Below are 24,215 nucleotides of genomic sequence, written 5' to 3' on the forward strand. Positions count from 1 at the left end.
TATTAAAATTTCCTGAGATTAGTTTATATTTTATGCTTTACTACCGATCTATTTCTTTTACATCTCCAACGTTGATCAAAATGTATCTGTAAACATAATCTAAAGTCTTTAAATTTATCTTCAACAAACGATACTACTATATTTAGTTTGTAACGAGCTAAAGAGAATCTGCAAGTCAAATGAATGTCATGCAGTGAAATTTTATGATTTACTGTGTGAATTTCTGATTGTTCACGTTTAAAAAAAAGAATGTTTAATTGATAGATGCTATCCAATTGTATGATATAAATAAGAAATAGAAACTCATGAAATCTAATTGTTGACTTGAGATACTTCTCATTCAATTGAAACAGTAACGAGAAATAAGACAACTATCCAGTAGATTAGACTTTTTTCTGCCGGCACACAACGTATCAAACAAGAAAATAAATATAATTAGAATTTGTTAATAAATAAACGATTGGAAAATTTGGCAATTATAAACCGTTCATACTTCTATGCAATTAATACTCGACTATCAAGCTTAATTCTAACCCAATCTTATCAGTGGATTAGTATTCGTCGCCTGCAAATGATTGTTTTGCTATCGTGATATTTATAAAGCAGTGACAGTAGAAATTAATGGATGTTGGAAAGCAGTATCTGACTAATTATTATGTGTAATCGGATCATATGAAGTGGGTTTTTTATTAAATTTTATATTAAAAACTTACATTTTATATGAACACAATGGAATAAATAGACTTATCGATTGAAAGAATTTCCTTTTTTTCTCCTAGCTCTTGTATTCTTTTTCCCTTTTATTACATCCATTTGTTTTTAGATAAACGAAGAATGTGATAATGATTAACTAACTTATTATCATATTATTTGGAAATTTCATATTTGTTTACCTCGTTTATATTTTCCATACACTTCTATGCATCCTATATATATATATATATATATATATATATATATATATATATATATATATATATATATATATATATATATATATATATAGACTATATTCATTGTTCATTATCTCTATTTGATAATCTATATTTCACCTCTATGTAAACTTTTACTCGGTTGTACCCTCATATTTCCGTAAATATATATCCTTTCGATTTTCAAATTTCTTTTGAAATTTAGAAAATATATTTGGAAAAAAAACAGTAAATCTATATGTGCAATTATCAATACTGGTTTATTTGTTTGTTTGTTTTTGTCTTGATTACATGAAATAAATTTCTTGTTATAATCAACAATGCATTTTTCATGCTTCGAAATAATCTATGGGAGATATTCAGAAACATAAGAATAAATGTTATAAATTTATGTAAAATTTCCTCATTTCCCCCGCCTCCCCCCCCAAAAAAAGTATATTCCCTTTAAGTAAAACTGATTGAGTATTAATAAAAGTGATATTAAAATAAATTAGATGGAGTTCAATCAGACAGGTATTGTTGATGATATTTCATCACAATGAAAGTTAATTATAGATTAAAAGTTGGAAATCTGAAAAAAATATATTTGATTTGGAAACCAGTAGTTTAAATGTTATGTGCTTGATAAAATATGCGAAAATCCTGGTTTCCGGAATTGCCAGAACTATAGGTGAATAAAACTAGGATAAAATAGTTACCAGGTCCTATTTAATGAGACTCAATGATTCAACAACTGGTGCTAATCTAATGGCATCTGATTTTGTGTTCAGTTAGAATTCCTATTTATTTAGCTATTATCACATAAGTAGATAGAATAAAATATTATGATACCGTTAAGTAATGAAATGTTGATGTAAATAGTCAAGTAGTATTCCAAGTAAAATATTCATTCCGCCTTTAAACTGATTAACTTTTGTTAAAACCCATCAACAAAATATATATCACCAAAATTAATAATTACTAGTCAGCTACCATTATATACATTATGGCAACTAATTTTTCTCAAAACAAATAAAATAACGTTTTATTCTTATCGAATTAATCAATAATATTAAAAAATTTAATTTCCAGCATGAAACCTAACTTTCTTGTATACAGGTTCATTTACAGTGAGAAAGTTGACTGAACAATCACAAAACAATTTAGTCAATGGTTCATATGTTCCATCTTCACTTAATTTGAAACAACAAGCTGATAATATCATTAAACAAGATAGTGATAAACTACCTGTTCCAACAAATGAAACTGATACACCTAAAATATCTAAACGAAAAATATTTTTACGGGATTTTTGTCCACCATTTATTGAATTATCACGTGGAATTCGACCATGGATAAAACGAATGCCAGGTGATTATAAAGATGCAGTAAGAAAAGAGAATTTTAGCATTGTTTTTGGCAGTGTTCTATTTATCTACTTTGTCAATCTTTCACCGTCTATTACATTTGCTGCATTATTAAGTAAGTTTGACTATTGAATAATCGTAACTCTATTTCGTTTCATTTATTTCATAAATAAACTTTCTTGCATCTATTACATGTTTAAATGAATAAGTTATTTATAAGTTTAAATAATGTGGCAATTAATGTAAACAGGCTGAAAAAAATCCTCATACGAACATTTACCAAAAGCCTAGAAATCATAAGATTGTGTGACTACCAAAGGTAAGAGGAAAAAGACAAATGAATAAAACACCCGATCTATATCATGTTATGTAATATGCTAATACAGTCGATTGCTTCGATAATTTTCACCCATGGTAAAGGCTTATGTTTTAATTGACAAGAGTTTGGAGTAATTTTACTGTCTAAATAAAACGGAAGATGAATCATCCTGTATAAATTGTTAGTTATTAAGGCTGTTGTATCTTATTTACCAAACATTGAAAGTATTTAAAAATTTCAAAGACTAAACAACATAAATGTATATACGACATTGTTTTGACTCCGTTTTACACTTGAAAGTGAACTATTCAAGTTTATTTGTTACATAGTTTTTGAGTTTATTAAACGCATTTCCGAGAAATACAGAACATCGGATTTTATTATATTGATAACATTTAAATAATGGTTCCTCTTTTTCACAGTGCTACAGTGTAAATATAGCAAATATAAATAAACTACTGCGGTTATTATTATTTTAATGAACAGGTTATATGCTACTGCAATTTCTAATATACTTCAACGATAATACTATCAACTTCAGTGATGTAGGATTGCCATATATATCTAAATGTTAGTAAAAGATTAGTAATACTAATTATAACGTGTATATGCATATGTTTCTGTGTTTTCAATGATTATTTCCTGAATTTTACTAATAAAGTTGAACTACAAATAAGGACTAAGAGTTGAGTATCTGATGTTAGGTGACAACTGAGTGTATTTCAACTTAAACACTTAAAAAACATCTCTGCAATTTTTATGACGAAATGCTGTCCACTTTATTTTCATAAAATTAACTATTCTCAGTGTTGTTAGTTGCTTTTAGTGTCAAACCAATGACTAACTTACTCTTCTGAATTTTACTTAAAATATGGTTAGCTAATATTGTACTACTTTAAGAGCGTATACGCATTTCAATTATTTTATGGTTTGTTGCTTTCAAAAGAATTTTCTTGTAAATGTTATAAACTCAAAGTGTTATGATATTGATTTATTGTCCATAATCAAAGAGTTGTTAACACTTGAGACCACCTTACAATAAAAAAAAAACAAATTTCCCCTATATTTGATCTTAGTAAAAGCTTAAGAAAAGTTGCAATAGTCTAAAGTTAGAATATTTCATATTGTCTTATTCTTTAAGTTATCTTTTGATGATAAGATCCTCTTATTTATATACTTAACATAAGTTTAGCTAGCAGTAATTATGTGCACTTTGTAAGGCGTTTATCTGGGTTTTCAGATATCAGGGTTTACATAAAACCTTAGTAACTGTTTAAGAAACCATCTGTCAGTTTAACATCAAAAAGAAATTTCGCTAGCTATAATTACTTTATAGTCTGAAAACGCAACTAGTTTCAAATAAAATTCTCAGGAAACTGGTAACACATCAAGAATACGTTATATCCTGTTGTTCTACTTGAAGGAATTCAATAAATCTTCACTTCTTTGAAATCCACTTTGAGTATTATGAAATGAACGATATTAAAAGGCTTGAATAGCCAAGTAGTAGACAGTGTGACTTAGTTACTAGACGGCATTGTTGCGAATATCTTGAATATGCAGATGTTCCCATAATATTACAGATACACTCTCCTTGTTGATGCTAACCAGCTTGAGAAGTAAGTTCGATACTAACCGTCGACAGTTTATAACTATCTAATATGTTCGATGAGAAAAGTCCACAAATATCAGCTTCGGTTCTGCCTTAGTTTCGTAACCTAAATATTGGTTCACTTTTCTTCAAAAATATCCACTTATATTTTATGTTGCAAGTTATTTTAATTTTTAATAGAATCAATTTCATATGATTTCATTTAATTTGTTACACTAAATTTGTTAGCTGATAACAAAAAAAAAAACGAAAACAAACATCTCACTTAGCTATATAAAATATGTAATTAGGTTAGAGGATATTTACTTAAACCTCATGTCTTATTATCATTTAATAGTTAAAGTGATAAACAAATGCTTAAAACATCTGTTTTGTTGAAAGATATCACTTTTCTTATTCTACATCACTAGGTTTTGCATTTCTTACAACCAGATAGAGCAATCTGCTTTTAATTAACACCTTGTATTAGTTTCATTATCAACATTTAGGTTTAGTATAAAAATAATTTACCTATGGAAGATTTCATATAACAATGTATAGGTTAATCAAATTCATTTGAATTGTTTCAAATGAAAAATAAAATACTATAGTATAATATAGATATTTAGACCATATTACTACAATTATTATTATTATTATTATTATTATAAGAAGCTTTATTCAACATTATACTTTTGGTACAACATAGAATTCTCAGCATAAAATATTTCAACAAGTTTCTTTTTCTTATATCTTGATCGATTGTGACGATAAATTTCGAATGATGACCAGTTAGATGTTAGGAATTCGGTAATCCACATTTGATTAATGTTCATTCGTTTCATTGCATATTGCCAGCCACCATGACGTCGCTGATTATACCTTTCTGTATCCCGTATAGCGAAAGGTTGTAAACTTTTCATAAACGCGCCCGAATAGATTGTGAGCACAATAGACATATTGATATGCTAAAACAAACAACAAAACAGATAACTTGAAGAAATATCTAGATCGAAGGAACAGGTAGCCCAGATATTCAAGCAGGCCGCCGGATCAATCAATGTTTTAAATATTAGCACAGTTACTGGTGAAAATAATGCTCTAATATATATTTAAAGGGTTCAAGGTTAACGAATAATTCACCAAAATTACGGTAATTTGTTAATTCTAATTGTTTGATGACATCTTTTGGACTGATTACTTCAAACATTTAGTTTTGATTAAAATGATACATTAACTATTCAACACGGTTAATCTATCTGGAAGGGCAGTTATTTGGGAATAAAAAAAAACTTGATGCAGCTAAATACCAAACCACATATAAAGAAGCACCTTCAAATTCTTTTCATATTCATGTGATAACATTAGGTTTTGATTCCTTATTAAATCAAAAACAGTTATAGGGCTTTGAATAACTTATGGTTCGAAAATATATCAAGATAAAAGGTTAAATAAATTACTTTTTGTATATGATTACTGCCACCACTAATAAATATAATATACCTTAACATTGCATAGCTATAAATTAAGAAATTTATAACATTAGATCTCTTTGTTAAAGTACTTTGTTGTTTTTTTATCGTAAAATAACCGTTGTAAATTTGATAACAATCTTTGTTCAATAAGATATTGATGTGATTACTATGGTTTCTTACCAGCCTGACTAATATTAACATTTAAAGGAATTAAGCCTTTTGACAATAAGTATTAATAAATCTAATAGAAGATATCAAATATATGCAATGAGAAATACTAAAATATTAGCATTGATTACTTCCCATCAATAATGGTTAATTAATATTAGATTAATATCAGATGGGTTTTTGTGGAGATTGTAGTAATTTCAATGGTTAAGATCATGAGTCAGTTGAAGCTAGACCACCACGGAAAACCTGGAAACACTGGACAGCCGTTTCGTCCTATTGTGGGACCCCTCAGCAGTGCGCATCCACGACCTCGCCCCCTGCGAGATTCGAATCCAGGACCTATTGGTTTCGCGCGCGAGCACTTAACCACTAGAACACTGAGCCGGCATCCAACGGTGTTAATGTCTAACTTCAACTAATCCACGAAATTGAGCGACACATTCACCATTGTCTTCAGTGAGTTACTATCTCACAACAGACCCGGTTGAACTCCACTGGTCACTACTTCTCACTAGAACTCCGGGATATACCGGCTCAGTGTTCTAGTGGTTAAGTGCTCGCGCGCGAAACCAGTAGGTCCTGGATTCGAATCTCGCAGGGGGCGAGGTCGTGGATGCGCACTGCTGAGGGGTCCCACAATAGGACGAAACGGCTGTCCAGTGTTTCCAGGTTTTCCGTGGTGGTCTAGCTTCAACTGACTCATGATCTTAACCATTGAAATTAATAGCAGGTTGTCGAAAACTAATTTCAGAAAGCTTAATATGATTTAGATTCAAAGTAAAACCTTTCTATAAACTTTAAACAACTGATTTTCATCAATAAAATGAATATATTCTAGTTACTCACCTACTTACGCCTGTTACTCCTAATGGAGAATAAGCAACCGACCAGCATTTTCCAATCTACTCTGTCCTGAGCCTTCCTTTCCAGTTCTATCTCATTGTTGTTCATTTTTCTCATGTCTGTCTCTATTTCTCGAAGTAAATTGTTTTTCGGTCTTCCTCTTCTCCTTTGGACTTGAGGATTCCATGTAAGGGCTTGCCTTGTGATGCATTCAAGTGCTTTCCTCAATGTGTGTCCTATCCGCTTCCAGCGCTTCTTCCTGTTTTCTTCCTCCACTCGAACCTGGTTTGTTCTCTCCCCCAATAGGTTGTTGCACATTTTAAGTTATAAGATGCTGAGGCGAGACTCTAATTTATGGACGAGCCAATCAGAGGCGTTTTAGAGATTTCAAGGTTACGGCGCCAACTTCAGTGCTTAATGCTAACGTACGTTCGGTTCACAGGGATTTTTGTACAAAAAGTGATAATTGAATGGCTATAACGAATAAAACGGCGAGACTATAATTTGTGAACGAATCAATCAGGTATAAGATCATGGATTTTAACGCGAAATCCTTTCGTCCATCTGGCTAAATAAATTTGTGGCATTATAGCTGATGTCAGTTCGTGGTGAAAACCCCATATATAATTCTTAACTAAGGCAAATTACGACAATTATCACGGACTGGATAATAAAAGCACCAGTAACACTGGCTGCAGCCAGGTGCTAAAATATATACGGATGTTTGGAGAGCGTATAGACTAATAGATAGGATTGGTTATGTGCATCGTGTCGTTATCCACAGGTGGCATTTTGTGCACTCAACAACTGGAGTGCACATAAACAATATTGAAGCTATGTGGTCGAGGCTGAAAGAGTTTTTGAGACTTTATCACGGCTCCAGAGGCCGACTATTCTGTAGCCGTATGGATGATTTCCTCTACTGCATGCATTACGATTTTAGAACCTCTGAACCTCTTTCTAACCTTGACAAGTTTTTTGAACCATGTATAAGAAATGTATCCACTTTATATCCTTGGTTTTGTTTGCTGATTGGCTAATATTTCTCAAGGTCGCTTAAGACTCATTCAAAGGTCGTCCATAAATTGGAATCTCGCCGATTCTGACAATAGCTTAACTTGTTTTGAAGAAGAGAAACAAATTAATCTATATTAACATGTGACAGTGACAACTATTAGACTATAGGCACGAACTGGAGAATAGTTTTACACTTACTTTTTTGGAAAAAAAACTACATTTCAATAGTTTCTATACTGTTCGATATGTTCATTAATTTTCGTACCCATTTCGATCAAAATTTTATATTATTCTTTCTTTTTTTGAAAAAAAAACATTTCCTGTAAACGTGTTTACTTTCTGAATTTCTATTTTTGGCCACAATGAAATTCTTTTTCTAAATTATTTTTATTTCCTGTAGCCAAATAAAAAAAACTAAAAAAAAGGACAGATATATAATGAAAATTGTTAGAAAAAACAAAAGCAAAGACAAAAACCCTTTGAAGTTAATATAAATGTAGACTAGAATATATTATCAAAAAAGAAAAAAAAACGAAGAGTTCTCAATTCTGTTTATATCTGAATTACATTCAATTATGGAATAAGGAAAAATTGACTAATTATAAAATTATATGACTAGTGAATAGGTTATTCAACTGAGGCTTTAATCAATAATAACTTTATTGAAGATCAATTTGTTAACTGAATTGGATAATAATAATCTAATAGAAGAAATTGGATTGCATTGGATATTAATCATATAAACTTAACATTTGAAAATATATAGCACAGTTTTATAATCAGAAATGTAATTGAAACGAGGTTATTCAATCAGTAGCTAACTTACAAATTTATCAAAACAATAACACAATTCATATGAATGAAGAATATTCTTTTCAATGAATTTCTCATCAGGTTCTACAATTATCTCATATCCAAATTAATAATCCATAAAATTGGCCAGATTTAAGGGCAAAGAGTACATCATCATTTGGAAATTGTAATATATGAATCAGGAATTGTTTGTTATATAAAATAAAATCGTTAATCATGGGGCTGACTAATATAAAGTGTTAACTTGAATCAGTTTGTAAGCGAAATGAAATTGTGAGATAAATGATCAGAATAAATATGGTCAACATGGAACTTAAGTTAAGTAGATCAATTCCAAGTACTTTTAATGCGGGTAAACTACAATTAATATTCTCCACACGACCAGTAATCACTACGAAGTTGAAAGATAAATTAACTAGAATAGCCACCTCCTTCTGTATCTATCAATTCAACTACTCCTGTGAAGAAAGTTATATTGGCAGATGTTCTAGGAATTTGTACATTCGGGCTCGTGAGCACCTCCCCGTGTGGTTAAGCAAATATGTGGTCAAAACTGTTAACGGCTCCATCTTAGATCATCTAGGTCAAATAGGACATACAGCCAACATGGAGAAATCTTTTGCAATAATTTATCGTGTTAACAGCAGTCTACCTAATTCCGTCAGACTGCGAATCCTACAGACGGCTGAAGCAATTGCTATTTGGATCAAAAAGTCAGAGCTTTGCGTCCAAAGAAGTATGTTCAGCCACTCCTTTTACCCTGCCCAACTAGTTAATAATTAATTTTATGATGTGGTGACGTAATCTGATTAATGTTCATTTTATGTCCCAAACATTATTATTATTATCTTAACCACTGTGATTATCTTCTTTATCATTGTTATTATCATTATCTTTACACTTGATAACCTTTTGAGGATTTTATTCAATATCCACCCCTAAATCTACTATATCTGACCTAATTCATATGATTCTACATATTACGTAACTTCAGATTTTTATTCCATTAGTTTCTCTCTCACCCCATGTTGACCATATCTATTCTGATCATTTATCTCACAATTTCATTTCGCTTATAAACTGATTCAAGTTAACACTTCATATTAGTCATCCCAAGATTAACAATTTTATTTTATATAACAAACAACAATTCTCAATTCACATATTACAATTTCCAAATGATGATGTACTCTGCCTTAAATTTGGCCAATTTTATGGATTATTAATTTGGATATGAGATAATTGTAGAACCTGATGAGAAATTCATTGAAAAGAATATTCTTCATTCATATAAATTGTGTTTTAATATAATGGGAATTTTTCAGCAAACAATAACAATAAATAATTAGTCTGAAAATGGTATCTAACAGAGAATTTCGTCTCACTGAAATTATTCGATGTACCCTAGTGATTAGTAACTATTATTACGAAATTAAGGCTTTGTATACCCAAATAATTGTGTTCAGCTACAAAATAAATTGAATTAGTCTATTGGCCGTATTACTATTTGACCAACAGAGCTTGATCATTCTTAAATATTTCAAAATTATTATTTTAGCAAAAAAAAGCAAGTGATAAATATAGTAATATCCAAAAACAATCATTTTATTCAGTTCAAGATCGGTTATTTTAATGATGGCGAATTGAAATGTGTAATTTTCTTATATAATCGAGATTGTTTAAGCCTAATATTTTAGATTGAGTTATTTAGCCACTGCTTTCTTTCGCTCTACAGTGAGCAATGAACTAAAGGTTGACTTATGGAAATACTATGATTTACGGTAACCAGATTTTATTCAAATATAATTTAGAATCGCTTCAAGTTAGTTGTCGTAATTCAGTGTGTTTAAGGCTGGCAAAAGTTGATCTTCATAGAATTTTTTTTCTATTTTATTCTAAGATGTTAGTATAGTGTTTTAGATCATGTTACTATTACATTTATTTCGTTTATGTTAAAGTATTTAACTGTGGGTCTAATCCATTCCACTTGTTTGTGAATTAATACAGTATCGAGTGTTAGAGTTAACCTCTCAAATAATGGCTACCAATTAAATTAAATAAATAGTAAATAATGTAAATGGACTGATTTCTTATTTTTTAATTTGATTACATTTATCATTGTTTTATGTTAACCTTTTTTTATTACAGATACACAAGTTGATCCTTCCTACACTGTGACGTTAACTCTTTTAGCAGTTGGAGTGTTTTTGATTATTTTCACTATTTTATCTGGCCAACCACTTGCAATTATTGGTATCTCTGCTCCTATGTACATTGTTGAATCTTCTTTAGTGTCGGTAAGTATTACTAGTGTTTCACTTTTGAAATGTATTACAAAAACTTTGTTTTTATTTTCATTGTGTATAAAAAGACAGTTGATTACGAATTACATTTTAATTCTAGGATTTAGGTAATTTATTTTTGAGATAATTATGACACTGTTTTGCTTACTTAAATGCAAATTTCTCATTATGGTACATGCCCGTGCAACATTTAGCCTTTAACCGTTTTGCCTCCAGCCAGAAGATACCTTATGTGCTGAGAGAATTTAAGGATAAATATGTAGGAGAACTTGTATGAGAAAAGAACAAGAGAAAAAGTGAGCCGACAACTCAATAAACACGTAATATGTACCTGCATTTATTAATGAAAGCAATCGACATCAGTTGAAAATAACACAAGCGTGAAATCAAAAGAATCAAATAATTGAAGTTACAAATTGATAACTTAGGGTTTCGAATGTCTTTTATGTGATCTGTCCAAATAATGTATAAAATGAGCTGCAAGATCGTTGTTTATGGAAGCTATTGAATAAAAAGTCAACTTTACTGTTCTTGAATGTCCGTCATTTGAATCAGTTTATTCTTTGTACCCTATCTTTCATTAGCTTTTGTTTTGTAAAAGATTTAATATTGTCATAAATAGAGTTTTCACATGACCGAATGAGATTGCAACCGATTATACACAAAATTCTGGGTCTTGGTCTGATCACTACTTCAAACTATTGTCAACAAATTTAGATACTGGTGATTTTTTTTTGCTTCGGAAATGTTAAGTAGTCATGTAGGTGATATAAAATCTGAAAATATAAAGCAGCTTTACAGTTGTGTTCGCAGGAAATTTCGGGGTTGCTTTGAACAAAAGTAATAGACGTGGAACAAGTATCTTGTTAATAATAGAGAGTAGCTAGTTCATACATTCATCAAACATAGTATGTTTATTTTTGTTATCTGTAATTTGTATAAAGTATTCACACATTTAGAGGAAAGAACACACAGTCGTAAGGCAGTCGATCATAATCAATTTGTACGGTTGTAACTATCAGTTTTAGGCCCACTCACTGATAGACTTTAATGTCGTTTGAACTTCCAGATCTAATTGTGTTAAACGTCATTATCCAACTACATAATCTAAGTTTAAAAGTTCTATTCTTAATAATTTCTGAATAAGAAAATATAAATTTCATAGCAGACAATTATCCATCTATTGCTAAAGAGTAAAACACATAATTTTCTATGTATGCATAATCTTCTCGTTTTTATTAGCCTTGTGTATATTCAGCTGTCAACAACCTTCCTATCAACATTGTTCTACATGTATGTATGTATGTATGTATGTATGGCTTGATTTGCATGATACATGTGAATAGATTTTTTATAGCCGTTCACGACGATATGATTTATTAGTTATTGGTTAGTTTCATGTATATTTTGATTATTTCACACATCTGGTCTCTATTGATAATTGTAAAGGAAGTAAAAGCTTTAAGATTAAAACAATAACATTTCTAACATGATTATTAATAGTCATAACCTCACCTTGCCTATTTTAAATAACTAAATATTCTGAATAAATATATCAGTCAGTCAGTTAACCATTAGCTAAACTGAACCTGGTACATACGCGTATCGGTTCATGTTCCTACATCACATCAGCACAGAGATGAAAAAAATTTGTCAAGACAAACATCAAAGTAGTAGAAGAATTAGCAATAACAGTTGTAGAACAGATTAGTTATAGACAATATTATTTGATAGGAAAGAATGAAAATAAAGAGTAAAGAGTATAAGGCAATTTCTAAAAAAATTAGATCTGAGGGTAGGCAGTGAATGAATGCTTGTATGACAATGTAAGTCTCCGAATATTGATTACAGTAATTGTGTGGACCCTGATCAATTAATCTGAACCTCACTTCGATAACCGATGACTTCATGGACTGATGCGTGGTCTTGGTTCGACTGCTATACATATGCTTTAATCCATAACTTTTATATTCCTCGTTTTATTTATACAAACTGTTTATATTGTGTAAAATATTCATGTCAAACTCATAAATTAACTAAATTTCTTTCCCGTTGATTGTTTCTAATCATACTTTTTCCACATAAATTTAGACAACTTAAATAAATCATAAACTCATTCTATTCCGAATATTCAATCATTACTCATTAGTTTATTGAATATATGCTTTTTGTTAATTAATCATAAATTTTAATTACTAGGCCTAATAAATTTAGTGAGCGATGTTATCATGAACTATAATGAATGGTTCATAATAATAATGCGGCACTGAGTTTAGACAAAGAGTTATTGCAAAACTTTCTATATTCTAATCAGAAAAATTTGGGAGGATGAACAAGAATCCACAGACTTGAAAAAAGGATAGCTCATCAAGATACCAAAGACAGAAGATCACATCGATTGTGGAAACTACACATGTATCACAGCAGTATTGGTACCAGGATACATTTTCAATAGGGTGTTGTTGAACCGAATGAAAAATTCAGTAGACACCAAAATTCGAGATCAACAGTTCGAATTCCGTAAAGATCGCTAGTACACAGACCAAATCATGAGATTACGGATCATTTTTTAACAATCAGATGAATGGAACTCGTCACTATTAATCAACATTCTTGGGCATCATTCCTACAATTGAAGAACATATGGAACTCAAAACAACTCTTTGTCAACCAATATCAAAGTCAGAATTTTCAATACGAAGGACAAGACAGTTCTACTGTACGGAGATGAGACTTGAAAAACTAGCACAACCATTTCCAAAAGTGTGTAGGTATTTTTGTAAACATTTGTCTATAAAAATGCCCAATGCTTATTGACCGGATACCATCAGCAACAACCTACTGTGGAGGAGAACAAATCAGTTTCGAGCTGAAGAGGAAATTAAGAAAAAATAATGGAGGTGGTTGGCAAATACGTTGCGAAAATCACCAAAATACACCATGAGACATGCTCCAACTTGGAATACTCAAAGCAAAAAGGAATGAAGAAAAGCAAAGAACACATTGCTCAAGGAAGTGAAGGCGAACATCAAAAGAGTAAATAACAGTGGGAAACAACTGAAAAGCAAAGTTAAAAACAGAATTGTTCAGAGAATCCTAATCGATGTCCCATGTTCCTGCATGAGGTGTAACAGGCAAAGTGAAGTGAATTATTATGAGAAAACATTCCTGAATGAAACAGATTCAAATTCTTAAAATGTTAATTATAAATTATTGTTGTTTATTACATTTCTAAATGGAAGACAACAATTTTTTTTGTTTGTTATCAATATCATAATTAAAAGAAGGGGTTTGTGGAGATTTTAGAAAGTTCACAGATTGGAATCATGAGTCAGTTGAAGCTTTACCACCATGGAGAACCTCGAAGCACTGGACGACCGTTTCGTCCTAGTATGGAACTTCCAATCAGTGCGCATCCACGATCCCGCACCCCGCGATATTCGAACCCAGGATCTATCAGTCTCGCGCCAAGCGCTTAACGAACCAGACCACTGAGCCGACATCCAATTGTGTTAATGTCTAACTTCAAACAACCCACGAAGTTGCGCCACCGTATGTCATTGTCTTCAGTGAGCTGATATCTCATAACAGACCTGGTTGAACTCCACTGATAACGGATTCTCACTAGAACTCCAGGAGTATCTCTTGAAGTCAGTCACTAGTGAGCAGATGATTATTATCAGAAGGGGTTTGTGGAGATCTTAGAAATTTCACAGATTGAAGTCATGTGTGCGGGATCGTGGATGCGCACTGCCGAGGAGTCCCATACTAGGACGAAACGGCCGGCCAGTGCTTTCAAGTTTTCCACGGTGGTCTAGCTTCAATTTACTCATGATTTCAATCTGTATAATTAAAAGAGACAGATTATAAATAAATAAATTTCTAAATGAACATGTTTCGTTTTCTAATGTTGTATATTAGTTGAAAAAGACTAACTGATTCAGTCAAGTTTAATTTCATTAAGATTTCAATTTCATGTCCATGATTCTTTTGTAGATAATAGATTTGATCTGTTTCAGTGTTGAAGAACTATTCCACTTGAATGATATTACATATATATATATATATATATAATCAGTTGATGAGGTTGTGAATCTTCGACTGAAATGGTTGGGCCACGTGTTACATATGCCTGAACGCCGATTACCACGACGTGCAATGCTAACTAGTGTTGTAGATAGTTGAAAGAAATTTAGGAGCGACCAAACCAAAACGTGGCATCAGTGTTTGAAGTCACTAATTTCTAGTCTGAGCCATGTTGGTCGATGCAGACTAGTTGATTGTGATCCGCGTGACTATCGTTACCAATGGTTGGAGACTCTTAGTGAGATTAAAATCGCTTCATATCTTTCTACGTACTATATCTTTATATGCAATCTTTATATATATTACCACCATTGAATTAACCACTTCTATGAATCCGGTGTTCATCTTGTTGTTTTAATGCGGTATGGCAACCTAGACCGATGTATATACGTGCCTGGATCTATGTTGCAGCTGACTGACTGACTATACAAATCAATAATTTTCTTTCTTTTCTACTTAATATCTATAATCTTTTAATTCAAAAGTGTCTACCTCTATTGATTTAATCACTTCTCATATATTATTATTATTATTATCATTTTATTTCAACTAAATAAGAAAAATATGAAAAATTTGTATTGTTATTAATCCATAGTTAGATGTTCTTTCTAAAATAAGATATTTTGCTCAATATATTACTAATATTGTGAATAATCATTATAGATATTTGGAAAGTATTAGTTAAATATATATTTGCATACATTTATTATATTAGTTCCGAGTAATGATATATTATAGGTATTTTTATATATAATATGCAGGTCAGTAAACAAATTTCTAGCCTAACTTTAGTTTTTTTTGTGTTATTTCTTCTGTTTTTTTTGTAACCAAAGGACAAATATGTCAAGGTTATATGAAGCATTATTTTTTTGCGTTACAGAAGTATGCTCAATGATGTGCCACATGGTTTACATAAGCGAAACATTATCATGTCTAAAAACTAAACTTGTACATAATCATATATATATGTCTCCTAAACTTAAGAAATATATATTGAATATATTTATTAATTTATATGACTGTTGTGGATATTATTTGATAGATGTCATTAAAGATGATTATAAATGTTAGGTGACTGAAGGTAGCTGAAAGGAAAACGCAAACCTAGGTTTCATGCTGGTTGATGCTCAACAACATGCTCTACCTATAATAATGAGTGAACTTAGTCGTCCACCTCCATAGTCTGAGGCTCTACTACTAAGTTATTTGCGTCCGTGTCCCTCTAGATTACAGTTACATTTTCTTAACTAGTGCTTACTAGCATGAAACTTACGTTCAGAATTTCCTGTACGCGACCATTTAACACCTAAATACAGTGTATGTAATGTCAAATTACTTAAATTAATGGGCAAATTACAACTTGATCAATATAATTTGTTTATTTTTTAAAAGATCAGTCAAACATGACACTGTTTTACATTCGATATATCTGAAAACTTTTTCTAGTTCACCCATAATACACTTCTGGCTAAATGTATTGTTATTTTGTGTGCAGCTGATCTGTCGTTTAATTCGCTATAGAGATTGTGATACCTGTGTTTAATAATGACAAACGGTGATAAGGATTTTCCGATATGGTTATCGAAGTGTATACTGTCAATCACTACTCATTTATACTAAATTATGAAACAAGTGAATAACAGGATATATTTATTAAACATTCACCAACTAAAATGTTCATTCAAAATAAATGGAATATGACTAGGAGTGATATCCAGAACGCGCATTTCGTCACATCTGGGACCCTTCATCTGAATATGCCTAGGTATAAATTAATATTCACCCCGAGATTCAAACCCTGTACCTTTGACTTCAAATATCTAACGCGTTATCCACTTAGCTAATGAGTTTTACTTATGAAAATTGATATATCGCAACAATTTGCACAATATTCACATATGCTGATTAAGACTGATCAAAATTCAGTCAAAAACATTAAAAGGATGATCCAAAACTACTACAAATTAAAGTTATTCAAAATTTCATACGACTGGAAACATTATTATGCGTTAAATCTGTTGAGCTTTATGGTCTAAGCTTAAAGGTTTACCATCCTTCTTACAAAAAAAACCATTAGCACTATAAACTTCCAATTCAGTGAATGTAACTCCACCAAAATCGTCCTACGAAGGTATAAATCTTTCCGATCACCTCATGATCTATTTTCAATCTACATTGAACTAATTTGAGTGAGCTTACTGAATTTCAAGTTGCAACGGTATTTCAGTAGCCTGATATCTCCTATCGGATCGCGTGATTATCGTTATCGGTTTAGACGTATAACCAATCCTTGCACATAAATATCAACTTAAATCGCGTTTGTGAATAACGGAATTAAATAAGTCAAACACGAGAATGGATTTTTAATACATATAATATTTTATACAATCGCTAATCCAGACAAACGATCAAAGAAACGAAGCAAAACAAAATGATGCGCGGTGGAGAAGATATGTGAGCCAACTCGCTTTAATCAAGCCTTAATCGATATTTATAATCAAACGAAAACAAGTTACAAATATGTGATGAATAGGATAAGCAATGCACACACATACGGCATACATAAAAACATTCAAAGTTGATAAGCGAATACTCAACAAGGTCAAAACGTGACTTTAGAACAATAAATGAGTTGGCCTGTCCAAAAGCTATAATAAGCCATATGGGCTAGCATATCAGTACAGCATATTGTAAAAAAATCCCATCATATATTTACTATTAAATAATTAAATCTGTTTTGTGTTTACATTTAAGTGCTTACAATATTTTGAAACTTCGCTTCTTTTTCATTTATAATCTTTATATAATGGGATATGTCATTCACCGTAAGGAAATCCTATTTATATACTGGTTGGTTATGTCATTCAATTGGAAACATTAGTACTAATTCATTTGAATCGTGACAAAGTTGACAAACAGAAAAGAATGAATAAACTTGACATCGAATGTTGATTATTGAAAAATTAATGTAAATGAAAAATTCTATTTACACAATTTATAAATGTATAATTAATTTTCTGTTTCATTAACATTAACATTAGAAATTGATCTATTAACTTACTATCTAAGTTACATTGTTTAAAGTTGAATTAAAAATAATATCTTAAAAAAATTCTACAATCTATCAAAAAGTATACAATTTTAAAATTAGTTGCGGGTAAACTATAACTAGTTTTCTCCCCACGACCAATAATCACTACGGGGTTGGAAGATAAATTAACTAGAATAGCCACCTCCTTCTGTATCTATCAATTCAACTACTCCTGTGAAGAAAGTTATATTGGCAGATGTTCTAGGAATTTGTACATTCGGGCTCGTGAGCACCTCCCCGTGTGGTTAAGCAAATATGTGGTCAAAACTGTTAACGGCTCCATCTTAGATCATCTAGGTCAAATAGGACATACAGCCAACATGGAGAAATCTTTTGCAATAATTTATCGTGTTAACAGCAGTCTACCTAATTCCGTCAGACTGCGAATCCTACAGACGGCTGAAGCAATTGCTATTTGGATCAAAAAGTCAGAGCTTTGCGTCCAAAGAAGTATGTTCAGCCACTCCTTTTACCCTGCCCAACTAGTTAATAATTAATTTTATGATGTGGTGACGTAATCTGATTAATGTTCATTTTATGTCCCAAACATTATTATTATTATCTTAACCACTGTGATTATCTTCTTTATCATTGTTATTATCATTATCTTTACACTTGATAACCTTTTGAGGATTTTATTCAATATCCACCCCTAAATCTACTATATCTGACCTAATTCATATGATTCTACATATTACGTAACTTCAGATTTTTATTCCATTAGTTTCTCTCTCACCCCATGTTGACCATATCTATTCTGATCATTTATCTCACAATTTCATTTCGCTTATAAACTGATTCAAGTTAACACTTCATATTAGTCATCCCAAGATTAACAATTTTATTTTATATAACAAACAACAATTCTCAATTCACATATTACAATTTCCAAATGATGATGTACTCTGCCTTAAATTTGGCCAATTTTATGGATTATTAATTTGGATATGAGATAATTGTAGAACCTGATGAGAAATTCATTGAAAAGAATATTCTTCATTCATATAAATTGTGTTTTAATTTTAAAATTAGTTGTTTAGTGATTTGTGAAAAATAAAACAAAATTGAATTGATGTTTCTATGTGATAATTCAGTAATTTAATTAATAAGTAATCTGTCATTTGTTTAATTAATAAAACATTGCTCAGTATTATAAACATCAAATACAGTCAACAAAGTATAGTTTATAAGGTATTTAAATGTTACCGTTTATATCATTATTGAAGCTTATGAAGTAAAATTTAACTGATCAGCGCATACACATTTACATTAGTAGGATAACATTAGTTAATTGAATTTCATTTGTTTCCTTATCTTTTATCAATGCTCTTAATCCTATTTCCTTTTCTGTTGTTGTTGTTTCCTTCTTACTTTCCAGGTTTCAAGGAGTACAGGTGTCGATTTTAAACAATTAAGATTTTGGAGTGCTTTTTATTGTTCTATATTTGGTTTCATATTTGTCGGTTGTAATATGTCTGGGATAGCCAAACATATAAGAAGATCAGTAGAAGAAGTATATAATTCATTTATTGGATTTTTCTTTTTACTTAAAGCATTATTTACAATGTTTTTAGTAAGTGGTTTGATACAAGTTTGATTCTTTGTTTTTCATTTTTATTTTGTAATTATTTCAAATGATTGTTAATTGATGTAGAAATTGTCTACATTTTATACAGGCTAGTAGTTTTGTTCTAGTATAGAATCCTTCAGAATAGCTCAGGTACGATCCCGTATGAAAAGGAGCTCAGGATCTTACAGCTTCGCTGAATGCCTTTCGCCCTAGGATCATTGTGCTAGAATCCAATGGTATTTATATCCTTGTTACACCAATAATACTGTATACTTTGGTCCCCATTTTATTAGTCGACTGGTATAAATATATTTGCAGAACGTCTGATAGCTTGCCAAACAGAACAATTCAAATGTGTAATGGACGAGAACACAAGCGGGGACAATCGAATGTATTTAAATACGAAATTACAGGATATCTTAGTAAAATCTGAGGACCATACAGTAAATATTTAATTTACAAAATGTCAATCAATCATCTCATACTTCACTGTTCCTTCATTTCCATAACAATCATTCTCTGTCCTCGTTCTCTCTACTTCGATCTTCTTAACCTTTAACTATCAGGTATTTCACTTTCAATTTATGATACATACTACTTATATCTGTCGACATCAGTAGCACACACAACAAATGTAGTCCATTAAAATAGTATATTTTTCTCAGTTCTTTGTTTCCCGGTTGTATAATAATCAATTGATGTTAAACACAGAATGCCTTATAACAGTATATAAATCATATCACCAATCCAACTAGTGTAAGCTATCATTTATCTGTAAACCAACACCGTATAAAGTGTTTTCTATAAAATAAACGTCTATGAGTTATTTTATACTACTTCAATTAAGCGATACGAAAAATGACAGGAATTTTTTTGTATTAACTACGTTCATCTTAGAATATATGTTTGGACGACAACTAGTTTGATACTGCTTCCCATTATTCTATTTGAAATGTTCTAAAGATTATTGATCACTTTAAATGTTTTCATTTAACTTCACGTAATTTTTTTTTGCTCAAAGACCACACATTATTAAAAACACAGCTAATTTTAAAAGAGACATTTCACCAATTTTAGGAAACAGTTGCCTTTATAATAAAGAAGAATTTACCCTTTTAACTTGTTTAATCCTTTGATATGAAACAAAAGGTAATATATCTAGATAGCAAGACGAGAGTTTTGCTAATTGCTAACAATTGTATGATCAGGGTGACAGTTTAATTGAATGTTGTATATATTAATGGTCATTTAGCCTCCCATGGGACTGGTAACATAAGTTTTACAATATTTTTGCGATGGTCTCAACCTACATATTTAAAGCGGTCATCTTACGACTAGCACTTCTTCTTCATAGAGATAAAATCTATGGGGCTTTTAATGGAGCTGTGATCGCTGGAATGATTAGTTTAGCTGTCTTGCTAAACAACATCATCAACATAAACTTTCTGTAAATGTGTCAGGAAATTCTTATGGCTCACTTATATCTGAACTTTTTACTATTGATGATTTTGTCAAGAAAGACAATTAGAGCTTCAGAATTGAAGCATCTGACCCAAAGAATTCAACCCAACAAAAATCATCATTCTGAACAACAAATCTCCACTACCTCGAAATTTATACTGTTTGATTAACAAGAATTTACATTTTTCTAGTGAATATAATTGGGTTCAAACAATGCGTCTTCATTATATCGGTCAACATACTAACCGAGTAGAATTACATTCAACTGACAAAGAAATTAATAGACAGTTAACTATCACTGGTTCCCTTATACTTTTCTTTGTGTGATCGAACTCTTGGACAATATTAATGTAGGTCTATAGATTACAGTTATAACAGTGTATTTGATACTGTTATACCGTTGTTAATAAATTCAGTCTGCATACAACTGAATATTACAATGAAAATAAGTAATATGAAATTAATTTATATATGATATATATGGTATGTCTGGTCAACAATAGCAACTTGAGATCAGGAAAGAACATAGTATACAGACTGATTTTCGTATTGGTTGTTTGAAATTAATTGGCATATGTGTATACAGTGAGGAATTTTTCGATATTATTACGTTAAATCACAAGTATTATAAGTAAAGATAGATGGTGGCTAGCTGTGGCATCCAGGAAGTGTGTTTTGTGCATTCCGCTTAAGATGCACGTATGCCAATAAGAGACTAACCAATTAAGGTCCTAAACGTCAATGAGAATATTCAAGAAACTAATACAAAAATGAACTAAACTTCACCCGATTGCACAAACTATTGGCTACCTGGACTCAGTAGCTGAGCTAATAAGGCAATGGCATTTGAAGTGGATGGTACTGATTTTGAGTCCGGGAGTGAACATCGACTTTGAGATGAAGGTACATTCAGCCGACAAGTCAACCAGTAATCGTCATATATCTCTGCTGATGGTATACAGATATTTTAATCTCCAATACTTTACATGGCGCAATACATATTTTTGCTAGATTCTAGTTGTATCTACAATAAATGTTGTGTAAGTTACCATTGAGAGTAAATCGCTAACATAGTAAAGGCAAGTTTGCATGTCTAAAGTAAGAAATAGTAACACAACTTTATGAATCATAGGTCTTTATGATGTATTTTCGGGGTGAGGAATTATTGAAAATTTGTTTGTTTCTTGTTCAAGCATACTAATTTTTAGAGAATTCTCAGCTCTTTAAAGATTTAATCTCTTCAGGATCATTTATTTACTAAATCGACTACATAAATTCTTCAGCCAGCATTGCCTTAATATTCTCGAGCTATTTTTCCGTTTAGAAGTTTGTTTGCATTAAATAGTATTATGGAAATGGCTTAAAAATTTGAATACTTGAACATCCACTGCTTTAGCTTGAACAATTGAGTAATATCATTAGCATGTGCCCTTAGGATCGTTGTACTAGAATCCAATGGTTCAAAATTCAAACTTCGGTATTTATATCTTTGTTAGACCAATATCACTGTATAGTTTGGTCCCCGGTTTATCAGTCAACTGGTATAAGTATATTTGCAGAACGTTTGATAGCCTGCCAAAGGTAATACCTCTAGATAGCGAAACGAAAGTTTTGTTAATTGCTAGCAATTGTATGATCAGGGTGACCGTTTATTGACTTAAATTGTAAATTCAGTTGTTTGGTTAGACAAGTCATCAAGAAATAGATCACTTTTAATGATGATTAATTCACCTAACAGAAATGATTAGGAGTTTTAGCTCATGAGATTGGGTTTATGAAATCAGTAACTCACTACGTTTCATGAATTTTCATACATGAAATTAGATGATCTTACGATGAATACAAACATTAGTTAAGTATATCTTCCTTTTTAATGAAAACAAATATTTTCCATATTTATTTAATCCATCATGTTTATTACTAATAATCATATTGACAGTAATTATCAAAATTTATTTTATAAATTTATAGTTGATTCCTGCTAAACCTGTGGATAACACTCCAATATCTAGAATGGCTTATTATCAAAAATTAGCAGTAGCTGGAGTTACACTATTTTTAGCATTTATAATGCTCCAGTTCTGTTTAATACTTGCTCAGTTAAAACGTGGGAATTACTTTAGAAGGAATGTAAGTCTTTTTGGGTATTAGATATCTTTTTCCTTTTATAATAGTTTCATAATATAAAATCTCTTATGTATCTTTTCTTAAACGGTTCATACTGTCAATGTTAATCTTAATCAGTACATAGCTATTAGAAAAACAACATGTGCTCTACTGATTAATGTGACAGTTAAAGGTGCAAGTTTAATTTATGGACAACATTTGAATGGCTTTGAGAAACTTCAGTTACTTTTCAAGGTCAAAATAGGGTTAAAAATTAGTAATCGGAGTTAGGAGTTAAGATTAAGAATTGAAATTAGAGTTTTCATAATAAAGTGATATAAATTTTAATGTCAAAATGCTAATTAGCTACATGGATGAATAAATTTCCTGTCTAAATTCAAGATTCATTATCCTAAATCTGATTGATTCGTCTATGATTTATAGTCTCATCCAACTGAAATTTATTTCGTTTCAGTGCAGAACATGAAGCTATTTCATTAAAGTCAATAACTGTAATGCTGATTTTCGATGACGTCTGCTTTTGAATGTTAATATTCCAAACAAATGAAATTGTTAAAGTGATGCTGATAGAAATCTAGCACTTAGAAAAAATTTACTGATAAAAATCAACTTGCATCACATAAAATAAATGAAGTGGCTAAATCAGTTCCTTCAAAGAACTGGATTTATAATCATGTTCCTCCTTAAAATGATAAGAAGCCTCATCAATTAAAAAAGTGAGAATGAGATGAGTATAAATGGAAATACTAGTCCTGTTTTCTCTTCAAAATGAAACACTTTTTGATAAACAATTTTTTCTGTACCAAATAATTCTGCAATTGTGTTGTTTTATCAGTTAGGCCTAACTTTTGAACTTAACCAGTAACCAATGATATTTTAGCCAACCAATTTATTTGTACATTTTTCTACTTGATATATATATATAACACATAACTCATAGAAAAACTAAAATCATGAATTCAATTATAGAATTACAAAAATCATCAGTGACTGGCTTCAAAAGTTCTTTCCTGTAGTTCTAGCGAAAAGCAGTGACCAGTGGAGTTCAACCGTAACTCACTAAAAACAAT

The 24,215-nt window shown here is 30.9% G+C and overlaps 1 protein-coding gene across 2 annotated transcripts in view; it reads left to right on the forward strand.

Moving 5' to 3' along the window:
- The window catches only part of MS3_00002365 (uncharacterized protein), an 88,536-nt gene that overhangs the window by 45,515 nt on the left and 18,806 nt on the right, over positions 1 to 24,215 (forward strand). For both annotated transcript variants that reach the window (XM_051209932.1, XM_051209933.1), the window contains 4 exons: positions 2,031 to 2,393; positions 10,656 to 10,804; positions 19,366 to 19,560; positions 22,990 to 23,148. In XM_051209932.1, coding sequence (XP_051075419.1) covers positions 2,031 to 2,393; positions 10,656 to 10,804; positions 19,366 to 19,560; positions 22,990 to 23,148 — 866 coding nt within the window. The remainder of the gene's footprint in view (positions 1 to 2,030; positions 2,394 to 10,655; positions 10,805 to 19,365; positions 19,561 to 22,989; positions 23,149 to 24,215) is intronic.

This window comes from Schistosoma haematobium, chromosome 1 (assembly GCF_000699445.3).
Source record: "Schistosoma haematobium chromosome 1, whole genome shotgun sequence".
NCBI lineage: Eukaryota > Metazoa > Platyhelminthes > Trematoda > Strigeidida > Schistosomatidae > Schistosoma > Schistosoma haematobium.